A 12109-nucleotide genomic window follows, 5' to 3' on the forward strand; every position below is an offset into this window, starting at 1 on the left:
GGGGCTAATAATTCTGACTTCAACTGTATATCAAATAGACAATTTTCCCAAAATAAACAATTTTCTCACCATTTACTCAAACTCTTGTGGTTCTTCTAAACTTTTACAATTTTTTTTCTAACACTGAAGACAAAACAAGATATTCTAAAGAATGTTGGAAACCATCACCCTTTGACATCCATATTAGGAACAAAAAATATTAATGACTATCAAAGTCAGTTGCAGCTGCTTTTCAATATTCATCTATTGTGTTTAATTTTCTTTTTAACAATCTCTTTAAACATGTATTAAATCTTCCATATGTAAATCATTTTTCATATGTACAGTAGAACCAAATGCAGTTGTGGATTCCCACACCAGAAAAATGCAACCTGGACTTCCAATGAATTTTCTTTCAGTATGAAGTATAACATCACAGCTCACGTGATTGGAAAGAGGGAAAATCTAAGCTGCATCTACAAAAATTTCAGTGGAATACCATCACAGATGAGTGTGTTATTGTTAACTTTTTTTGATGTATTCATGTTTTAACTATTTAAAAAATATAGTGATTTCTGTAAAATATGCAAATATGTCAAAATACTTTGGAATTGCTAGGAATCCTAATATTATTCAAAGCTGCTTGCAAAATCTGTAACCAGAAAAAAAATGAAGAATCTATTTAATGTGTTTTTTCTTTTATTACAGCACAATGTGGTCCTCATTCAAATGTCACTTTTAAAAGACGGTCAGGCCACATAACTCTTATGGTTAATTGGGGAGATGAAAGCAATTACATTGAAAACTTCCATGTAAAGTACAGAGAATTCAACTCTACAAATTGGAAGAAGGTCAGTAAAGTCCAGCAGTTTCAGAGAATCTCTAAATTCATTTGTCTCAGTCTTTATGTCCACCAATAATTATGATTGATACCTATGCAATCGAATCATACCAACAGTATTTTAGCTAACACACACTAAATGGTATAAGTATGTCAGATATTTAAAAAACACAGACTTTTTTGTTCCAAATTCTGCTTAAGATCTTGCAATAACGTTTAATTGAGGATTAGTGTAGGTGAGTGCAGGCTTGAGAAAGCCTTGTATACTATGGTGTGGTGTGGGTTTGTGGTTAATGGCTAGGGGTCTCCTTTATACAGTAGATGTTTGTATGTTTGTACAGTAGATGTTTGTAATTTAAATCCATAAGTACAGTATGGGGGCGACTCGGTGGTTAGCATTTTCGCTTGAAAGCAAGAAGGTCGCTAGTTTGAGTCCAGGTTGGGCCAGTTGGCATTTCTGTGTGGAGTTTGCATGTTCTCCCCAGGTTTGCTCCGGTTTCCCTCACCAGTCCAAAGACATATGGCAAGTAAATTGAATAAATAAATTGGCTGTAGTGTGTGTTTACATGTGAGAGTGTATGGGTTTTTCCTAGTACTGGGTGGCAGCTGAATGGGCATCCGCTGTGTAAAGCATATGATGGATAAGCTGGTGGTACATTCTGCTGTGGCAACCCCTAATGAATAAAAAGACTAAACCAAATGAATGAAGTACATTATGTGCCTTGACATACCTTACAATATAAGCAGCTTAGAACTTTTTAGTTAGTTACAGAAAGACCTGAAGTAGCACTTTATATTAAAGTTTACAATATACATTATAAGTAAACAATCAAAGTAAAGAAACAAAGTATTTCAATCTTCGTAAAATCAGCTACAGCTTATCTATCAAGGCAACACAGTACAGTTGAAGTCAGAATAATAAAGCCCCCTTTGATTTTTTTTGTTTTTCTTTTTAAATATTTACATTTAGTCATTTAGCAGACGCTTTTTTTCCAAAGAGACTTACAAATGAGGACAAGGAAGCAATTTACACAACTATAAGAGCAACAATGAATAAGTGCTGTAGGCAAGTTTCAGGAATGTAAAGTGTAAGGTAAAGTGTATGTATCAGGTAATGTAAAGTATATTTTCCACACGATGGTTAAAAGAGCAAGGAAATTTTCATGGTATGTCTGATAATATATTTTTTTTTTCTTCTGGAGAAAGTCTGATTTGTTTTATTTCAATTAGAATAAAGGAAGTTTTTAAAAATTTTTAAAGTCCAAAATAATTAGCCCTTTTAAGCTATATTTCTTCGATTGTCTCCAGAACAAACCACCATTATACAATAAATTGCCCAACTACCTTTACCTGCCTACTTAACCTAATTAACTAAGTTAAGCCTTAAAATGTCACTTTATGCTGTATAGAATTGTCTTAAAAATATCTTGTAAAATATTATTTACTGTCATCATGGTTATTAGAATTGAGTTATGCTGAGAAATGTGTTGAAAAAACCTCTTTGTCAAACAGGAATTGGGGAAAAATAAACCGGGTCTAATAATTCTGGCATCAACTGTATATAGGACATACAATGGGCCCTATCATTTTCACTGGTCTAAAAATAGCAACAGATTTCACAAAACATGCCTTGCACCTTATTGTGGCGGGTGCACAATAAGGCACAAGGCGTGTTTTGTGAGATCTGTTGCTTTTTTTAGACCAGTGAAACCCTAATTTGATGCAGCACCATTTACCAACTAAAAGCTGGTCTAAAGTGTAGCATTCAAATGCTTACAAACGCTTATGTGGGGTGTGTACAACACTGTTTCCTTATCTACGAAAGTAAAGGAGTAAAGAATAGAAGTAAAGTAAAGAAAAAGTAAAGAGGCCAAATGGAGGAGGCTTGTTCTTTATCCTCTCACTGCAGATGGTCTGTTTAACTGTTTTCTCGCTAATGAAGCATTCTGTTTTTCCATTCAGTTTTTCCTCGTGCAAAGTCCGCCATGTAAATAACAAATGCACCATGGCGCGATACAACTGAGTCTTAAAAAGAATAAGAGATGAGACTGTGATTTGTTTTATGTATGTTTTTTTTTCTCTAAACACACCTACAACTCATTGAGAATATCCACAACCCTGTTAGTCTATGCGCCTTGATGCAAACCGTACTTTTCTATCCTTAAAAAAGCAAAAGTGGATTCGGACATGCCCTTAATGCTTTTGTGCCATGTGCTTTAGACTTTGACCCTAGATCAGGGGTCACCAATTACAGTCCTGGAGGGCCGGTGTCCCTTCAGGGTTTAGCTCCAACTTGCCTCAACACACCTGCCAGGGTGTTTCAAGTATACCTAGTAAGACCTTGATTAGCTTGATCAGGTGCATTTGATTAGGGTTGGAGCTAAAATCTGCAGGACACTGGCCCTCCAGGAACAAGTTTGGTGACCCCTGTCCTAGATCGTTAAATGGAGTAAGTGTAACATCAGCAGATTTTATTTCTTCAGATAAAAATGGATTTTAGGCAAATTATTAAACTATTAGAGTATTTATCAATTTAGACGTTTTTTAAATGGAAAAGAATCAAACACTACAGTAATCGTCGTTAGCGCGGTTCAAATAATTAATAGCTTTTTAAATCAAAGCAACAGGGGTTTGGGAAAAAAAAAAAAAAACTTTTTGAGAATTTTTTAAAAGCTACTGTATAAACCATTGATAAATTCATGAAAGGGATGAGTTCACTTGCTGTGAAATTCACCTCCTACTAGCCGGTAATAAGGGTCTTAGTCAAATGATCAGTTAGAAAATTATATTTTTTGACCACAAAAGATTATCATGCTTTGTGTTGTAAACTCCTGTGGTTAAATGAACTAATAATATATTGATTTATTCATTAATAAATGTAAACAGTCTACAAAGTTTGGTAATAAATAAATTATTAAATATACTGTCTCGCAAAGAAAGTCTGCTCTGAATCACCTTATCGATACTTTTAAAACATTTTTGCCTGCTTACAATCTATGACTAAACAAAGTAAGACATTTGCATAATTCCCACCTGCCCATGGCATACAAAATATAACACCTTCTAGTACAGGAGCCAATCAGTTATTGCTTTAGACTGTCAAATCTCCAGATAAGGGGCTTGGACCAGCCTTGAGTTTCTACAGATTTTGTTGTGATTTAAATGTTTCGAAATTAAACTAAAGACACAGTTGTTGTTTAATTGTATTGGTGATTCCTAATATGCAATGTAATCTTAAGCTTGGCAAACAAGTTTGGAGAATTTTATGTTTCCATTTAGACAGAATGCCTGAGCATACTGCCTGAGAGCCTGCGTTTCAAAGATGGTCACTGAGTGTAATGACTTGCCTTAAAGGGACTTTGATATACTGATACAGTTTAGTGACAGTTCAGTTTTAGTTTCAAATGCGAACAATAACATTTTAGCATGTCTTATGACTCAGGTCTTGATTGGACTCCCAAAAGACTCTACACCACAGACCTTACAGATAATAGCATGCAGTGTAATTATTACTTAGTCTCTCACTGGAATCACATGTAAGTTACTGTATGTATTTTGTGCATAGAAAATATTTATACATATTAGTAGCACAGCTCAACTGTGGTTTTTACAGTGCTCTGTGGCATTTGATGGTGTGGTGAAACACACTAGAAGTAATGACAGTGCAAGTCAGCTGTTAACATGGAAAGCTTTGGTATAGAACAGAGTTGTGGTGTGGTGAGCCACCACAGTGTGAAATAAGAAGGGTTAACTACAGTTAAAAACCCTCCTTCCCATAAGCTTCTATCTATCTATCTATCTATCTATCTATCTATCTATCTATCTATCTATCTATCTATCTATCTATCTATCTATCTATCTATCTATCTATCTATCTATCTATCTATCTATCTATCATCTATCTATCTATCTATCTATCTATCTATCTATCTATCTATCTATCTATCTATCTATCTATCATCTATCTATCTATCTATCTATCTATCTATCTATCTATCTATCTATCTATCTATCTATCTATCTATCTATCTATCTATCATCTATCTACCTACCTACCTACCTACCTACCTACCCACCCTACCCACCCACCCACCCACCCACCCATCCATCCATCCATCCATCCATCCATCCATCCATCCATCCATCCATCCATCCATCCATCCATCCATCCATCCATCTATCTATCTATCTATCTATCTATCTATCTATCTATCTATCTATCTATCTATCTATCTATCTATCTATCTATCTATCTATCTATCTATCTATCTATCTGTCTGTCTATCAATCTTTCTGTCTATCTGTCTGTCTATCTATCAATGACAAAGTGAACAGAACAGGGGCATAGAAAGTAGGAACGTGACATAGTTCTTTTTAACAGTGTATTTGCAGTCTATTTCTATGTGCTTGTGATAAAAACAGGGCCATATTTAACCTATGAAATTGACTTCCTTGTGCTTGCAGAAACTGTCTAAAAATAACAGAGATTTCGTATTGTGGAACACGACATCTTCTCTGTCATATGAGTTGCAAATACAGTGCATTCCCTCTGCAAACTGTGCAGAGTGTTTACCCAGTGAGTTCATGATGGTCCCACCGGGTAAGTCGAGGATAGGGGTTACAAAAATACAAGTTTATGTGTTTTTACTTTCAGTTTTCTGTCTTTAACTGTGTGTGTGATTTTTGTCACGAAACAGAACAAGTTACAAACAAACTTGACCGTCTAAACAAATCTGAATTGGTTGAGCTCATGTTATTTTCAGCTGCCCTGCTCAAACAAACAGTTCAATTTTTGATTTTGGTGGCAGAGCAATTGTACACTTTACCTTTCTCTTAATTGACAATTAAATTGATTGTTTTTCTCTAGAACTCACAGATGTACCATCGATCCAGTGGGAGATTCAAGACCATATTGGAGATGACCATAAGGCCAAGACTGTAGCTGGACAGAGAAGAGTGGTTGTCATGTGGGAGGTACTAAAACATCTAACTTCCCAATTTAATGTAATTATTATGTTCATTCGTTCATTCATATAACATTATATATGGTTTAAGAACCATTGTGGAGGATAGTAGCATCTGTGTGCAAGTCCAATATAAACTAAGGATAGCTGATAATGTGCTGCATCTTCTTTTGTTTAAAAGTAACTGTGTAGTTACAAATACAGTGAAAATCTGTTTGCTAGTTATACATACATGAACACATTAGTGCATTGAATGACTTTATGCTTTTGTAAGCTAAACTGGGTTTTTGTGAACTAAGCATTGTATCAGTTGATATAATATGGTTATTTTCTGTAAATTTAAACAGTCCTATAAACTTCTGTATTTTTACAGAAAATTCCTGGCAACCACTGCCGGTATTTTTCAGTAAATTTAACAGATTTTTTTTAGCAATGTAAATAAATTAGAGCTAAATTATTCATATTGTGTTGATTGAACTAAACAACATTACCTTACCTTTATTTAACTAACTTAAGTTCACTCAAATAAATATTCTTTCTTCAAGGTAACTTAACTCGGTTACGAAGAACCTGTTGACATAAAAAGTTAATTAAAGCCAACATATCATTTTTTTGAGTGTGTTATACACTGCCCGTCACCATCTAGATTTAACCTACAGATTTTTCAATCACTTTGGTGCATTTCTCATGACACTATTTACGTTTGCACACCAGTTAATGCACTTCTTAAAACAATAATTCATTTGTGCACATCGTAGTAGCAGTTTTTCATTTCTTACAACAAATTGCAAATGTGTACAAAAATCTTGTACTCAGATACCTCACTAAATGCAGTGATGTCTAACATTACTGTAGATTTCAAATGGCTGGGCAAATAGTATATAATGCTGTCTTGAACAGCACTTCAGGAAGTGTTACCAAAATCTCACTTTTTTGCATTGGAAAAAAATTACAAAGTATACTGCCATGATGAAAACATGACAAAGCCATTTGACTATCTTGTTCATAAACAATGGTGTCTGGACTTTTCATCTTAATGACACTGACACTTTCATTGACATGAATACTTGCTTTTAAAAAATCTATTTTAAGCAAGTTACATGCTTTTGCAGGTCATCAACTAGGTTTTGCAGTTATTACTAATTGTTTTGAGAAATGCATTAACTGTTGTGCAAATATAAATAGTGTTGTGAGAAATGCACCAAAGCCACTGAGAAGAAACTGTAATTAAGGCAATATGTAAGAGCGTTCCAACAGATAAATACTACATGGATTATCCAGTTTGAGCGGATAAGAAGTTAACCCTAACGAATGCAACAAGTGGTTCCTCATTACTTAAACATCTATGTCAGGTGTTACAGTTTTTCTTGTTTGCTTTGACCTGGTTAAAGAAACTAGGTTCCACTTCATTTTCATTTTCACTATCCCAGCAGAGCAAAAGACCGGTCTTGCAAATGTGTAAACTCTTTCTCATTGGACACATTTCCCCACCATTTTTCAAAACAGTTAACACAGATGTCATTCAAGCAGTCCAAACTCCATTGTTTTAGTTATGGTAACCAAACAGAAACCATCTATTCCTAACCATTAGAAACTACCAACATCAATATGAATTCAGTGAAGCACCGGATTGACACTCCTTCACACAAATCCTCAATAAGCAATCAGTCTGCAAAGCTTATAAAACGGTGGAAGGTCTGTGTTGTTCTGTGCAAGCATTGATGGAGGAGGTCAATAGTGGCTATGTCTTATACTCCCAATAGATTTGACTGTATATTGGTTAATATTAATTAATATTTACAGTATTTTATTACTTTTGTCTGTTTTTACAGTATTTCAGTTTTCAGACACAGTTTGAAAATTGTCATGAATTCAATATAAATGTAATCAAAGCATTTCTTATTCTGTATGCAATTCATTGCAAAAAGGCAAATTTGACAGCACAAATAGAAAGACAACAAACGGCATTGGCAATAGGCTACAATGACAAGCAATGGTGGTGCACTGAGTTCTGTATTTTGTATTTTGTTGTCCGTTGTGTAATGATTAATTGAAAGAGTTCATATACTTGTTTGCAAGTTGTGTTGTTTGAGTGCCTCTGTTTAGGCCTGTGTGTTAACTGTTTTGAAAATGTGGAGTTTCAGTTGACAACTACATCCAAGCAATCGAGAAAAACTGTAATCTGTTCCTAAAGGGTCATTTTATCCGCTTGTTAAGTGGTGACGTGTTTGTGACGTATGTAATACTGTTTCCAGGTCCAATCCGCCATTCATTTGAGTGGAGAAATCATTAGTTTATGATCACGTTTTATTCCTATCACACATTAAAGTTAATTTTATATAAAGTCATAGTGTACACAACAATCTCTGGGCTTGCTGCATCACAAATACCAAAATTTTAACAATTTCTAAAAAAATTAATCACTTTCTGGCCATCGGATATTAGGCATGGACATATATATTGCGATCGTGATTTTCGAAAGTATTAAATCGCTTTAAAAATGTTTATTATTACCATTTCATGAGTACCATTTCATGAGTATACAGTTGAATAGAGCGCTTGGACCCGGAAGCCGCTTCGCGTGACGTCACTCTTAACAAGCAGATTGTCCTTCCTCAAGCAATGAAAACATTTAAGGAGATTGCTGAATCTGCTAAAATTGAGTTAAGATCCTATTGTGGGCAACCATCATCTTTGTGAAGGAATTGTGGTTAGAAAAAAATGTGAATGTTTGAGATTGGCAATCACTAAAAAACCTAAGGAAATCAAATCATAAAAATACAGTAAAACTCATGGCTATGTTTAATGGGGAAAGTAAGACCATTTTTATATACACAATGAGAAGGACAACGGGATTGGGAAAAAACAGTTGTGTAGGGTAAGAAGATTATTTATCAGCGCATTTCTTCAGTGTGTATTGTGACCAATTTGTAGTACGTTACTTCAGTTGTTTGTGTATTGACCAATTTGCAGCTCGTTTCTTCAGTTGTTTGTGTTGTGACAGATTTGCAACAGGGGTTGTTAAAGATCGTTTCTTAATTTACTGGTGGTTTTTGTAATTGCATGTGCTTTCTTAAATTGCAACGAGTTAAGCTCTCTCGGCCACTGTAAGTTCAATCAAAGGGTGTCAAACTTTCATACTGCACCTAAGAACTTCAAAACAAGATCATGATTCAAAACTATGGCAACTCTGAAATGTAATGAATGTTTTGACTTTTGCAGATAAATACTGAAACGATGCCATGGTGAATCCATGCTTTAATCAAAGCTAAAGGCAGTCCAACAAAACATGTTTTCCTGGTAGATAATTTTACCCCATATGATCCAGGCATTAGTTAATTGCATAAATCACAATACAATGTGTGTACAAGGTGGTCTGCCAGTCATATTTTCAAAATATTTGTATTCTACTTTTAATTTATTTATGTAAGAAATATCTATATAATATATATTAAAAGGCCACAAAGGTGTTGATGCAGGCTATTAGTGTCTGAGCAGTCAATCTTTATTTGCAAACCTAAATAAAACAAAATCCAGGAATACAAGCTCACAGAAAGGACTAATAGAATTTAACCATATACAGTACAAGAACAGAAAAATCGCAACTAACACAAAAGTGTTTAACTGCTAAATGTGGAAATGTGGGAACTAAATGAGACACAGTGGAACAGACTGTCTTAAAAATAACAGCAGTTAATAATGGCAGTTAAACACCTTTGTTCGTGTGTGTGAATCTATTTCTACTACTCTTATAAAAGTGTTATCCTTATTCTCTTAATAAATTATTATTGTGTTTTGAGTAAAACATGCATTAAATCAATCAGAGTCTCATCTCTCATTCTCTTTAAGTGTCAGTTGCGTCTTACCATGGTGCATTTCATTTGCTATTTACACGGTGGACTTTGTAAGTGGAAAAACTAAACGCTTCACTATTGAGAAAACAGTAAAAGACCATCTATGGAACAAGCATCTTTATTTTGGCCTCTTACTTTTGACTGTGGATTAAGGAAATGCACTACACAGATGACATCCATTACATTAGCATATTTAATTTGGTAAATTTGTTTGTTAACCACAAAGATTTGTTAAAAACTATTTCTAAATTCAGTTCTAATTTCCAGCAAACTAATAAATGAACAATAATAACGAAGTGTGGTAAAAAGTTATATTCAAACAAGTTTCCATTTCTATGCCTCATTTGGTGATTCAGTATACATTTCCAAAACCCTAATGGTGGACACATCTAGACCATGAGTCCACAAAGTGGCATAAAAGCATTTGTTATTGAAAATAATAGCTGCGTTCGTCTGAAAATAGCAAAAGAACACTTGTGCCACGCATGGCCTCGTATTGAAAAGAGTGTATGATCCCATTATAAAAGTATGAGGTCCCATTATCAAAGTAGTAGGAAGCAAAGTTAGGTTGAAAGACATTTAGGCAAAACAAGAATGCTGCATCCCACTCTTATGATTCTTTCAGGAGTGATCATGTGTGGAGAAGCAGTGCTGTCTCAACTTATAAGATACATTTTAAAGTTCTGTTATAATGCTGCTTTGTGCCGTCTATTACAGTGCAAAATATATTGAAGCATCTTAGGTGTTTTCATGATTTCTATTAATCCAAACCAGAAATTGAGGGTGTGTGAGATTAGAATACCTAGTATTTCATTATTGGGTAATGCACAAACCTACATATTTATTTTGATTCTAAAATAATTCTTACAATAATATTTTTTATTCCCTTCTAAAGTATTTGGTTCATTTTTGATTTGTATCTTATTTTATGTAGTTTTATTGTTGTTGTCTTATTATTAGAGAAAATAAAAATAGTTTAAAGAATATAATATATATATATATATATATATATATATATATATATATATATATATATATATATATATATATATATATAGTTCCTTTAGTTTTTGTAGTTTTGTAAAAAGCATTTACTAACTCTCATAACTAGCTACTTTGTCCAATCTTCAAGTATTAAACATTGTTACTATTTATAAAAATGAGATCTTCTGATATATTCTGCAATAGCAATGTTTCTGGGAGGTATGTAAAAACTGAATAATGGCCTACTGCATGCATTGAGTACTATCACTTGCTTTATTATTTGTGCATAAAAATGTCCTGTTCTAACTTCTAATTAAAATTCCCATATAACAATCTACAAATCAGGGTGTTGTGTCAAAAGTGGTCAATCTTTGTTTCAGTATCCGATCAGTGAGGCTGTGGCTTACTACAATGTGACAGTGAGGAAAGAATCGGGGGAAACCAGCAGTCAAACCAGCAGTTACAAAGTTAAAAATTCATCTCTTATCCTGATCCTGTCTTATTCTGCATATAACATCAGCATCAGGGCCTTTAACAATGCTGGATCATCTCCTGTTTCCAGTATAATCATTGAACGAATGGATGAGTGGCAAGGTACATTGCTTTCATATTGTGTAACATGAACTCTAAAAAGCATCAACATCTTATACAATACAATACAGTAAACATACATTTAACGAAGATGTTCATACAGTGAATTACTTTGATTTATTTAGATTTGTTTGGGCCATTCAGTGTCAACATTACGAGTAACAACAGTTTCAGCCTGTCTTGGAACAGCTCCATCTCAAGTGTGTGTTACTCTGTGGAGTGGTGGGCCAAAGGACAGATACCTGCTTTCCAGCCATTCTACGTTAAGAGGAACCACAAAGAAATAACTGGCATAACCAAGAACAGTACTATGCCCTTATTTTTTTCCTTATTAAGCTGGCTAAAATAGATCAATATACCAAAACGAAAAATTCATATATACCATGATTGTGGTCTAAACATATTTAAAAAGTTGTCGGCCTATTTAATATTCTTGTTTCATATATATTGGTAAAAATGACTTATTGTTTATACTCTGATCACTTTTTCATTTTTTTATTCTCTGATTATTATCTAGCTGTTTTGAACGTTGTCGCTCGATTGAATAGGCATTATCAGTGGTAATCAGCCGATAAATAAGGGCCAGTAAGGGCCTTCTGTGTCTAATGGTTGGCTCAGAGCATGGTTAATGAGCTAGATCACATACGGCTGTGGTCTGAAGTTTATGAGAATTATTTATATTATTTATAAAATTTTTGATTAAATGTATTTTATTTATGTCTACCCCTACCATAACCCTAATCCTAACCGTCACAGTAATGTAAAAACAGATCTGGAGTCTTTTCAATTTGGATAGCAGATTAACCACATGGATGGATGATAACAGCCTTCTGAGGCTACAAAAATATAGCATCATCTGATTTATTTATTCACATAGTGTTTTGAATTGCAGCAAT

The 12109-nt window shown here is 34.0% G+C and overlaps 1 protein-coding gene across 13 annotated transcripts in view; it reads left to right on the forward strand.

Annotated features, from left to right (window-relative positions):
- The window catches only part of LOC100535993 (uncharacterized), a 56126-nt gene that overhangs the window by 31966 nt on the left and 12051 nt on the right, over positions 1-12109 (forward strand). For 9 of the 13 annotated variants that reach the window (XM_087254244.1, XM_087254243.1, XM_087254246.1 and 6 more), the window contains 6 exons: positions 327-490; positions 688-830; positions 5285-5420; positions 5688-5794; positions 11003-11216; positions 11339-11518. In XM_087254244.1, the coding sequence (XP_087110370.1) occupies positions 327-490; positions 688-830; positions 5285-5420; positions 5688-5794; positions 11003-11216; positions 11339-11518 (944 nt within the window). The remainder of the gene's footprint in view (positions 1-326; positions 491-687; positions 831-5284; positions 5421-5687; positions 5795-11002; positions 11217-11338; positions 11519-12109) is intronic. The other 4 variants (XM_087254251.1, XM_087254249.1, XM_087254248.1 and 1 more) reach the window with 1 other exon arrangement.

This window comes from Danio rerio, chromosome 5 (genome assembly GCF_052040795.2).
Source record: "Danio rerio strain M-AB ecotype USA chromosome 5, GRCz13ab, whole genome shotgun sequence".
Taxonomy (NCBI): Eukaryota; Metazoa; Chordata; class Actinopteri; order Cypriniformes; family Danionidae; genus Danio; species Danio rerio.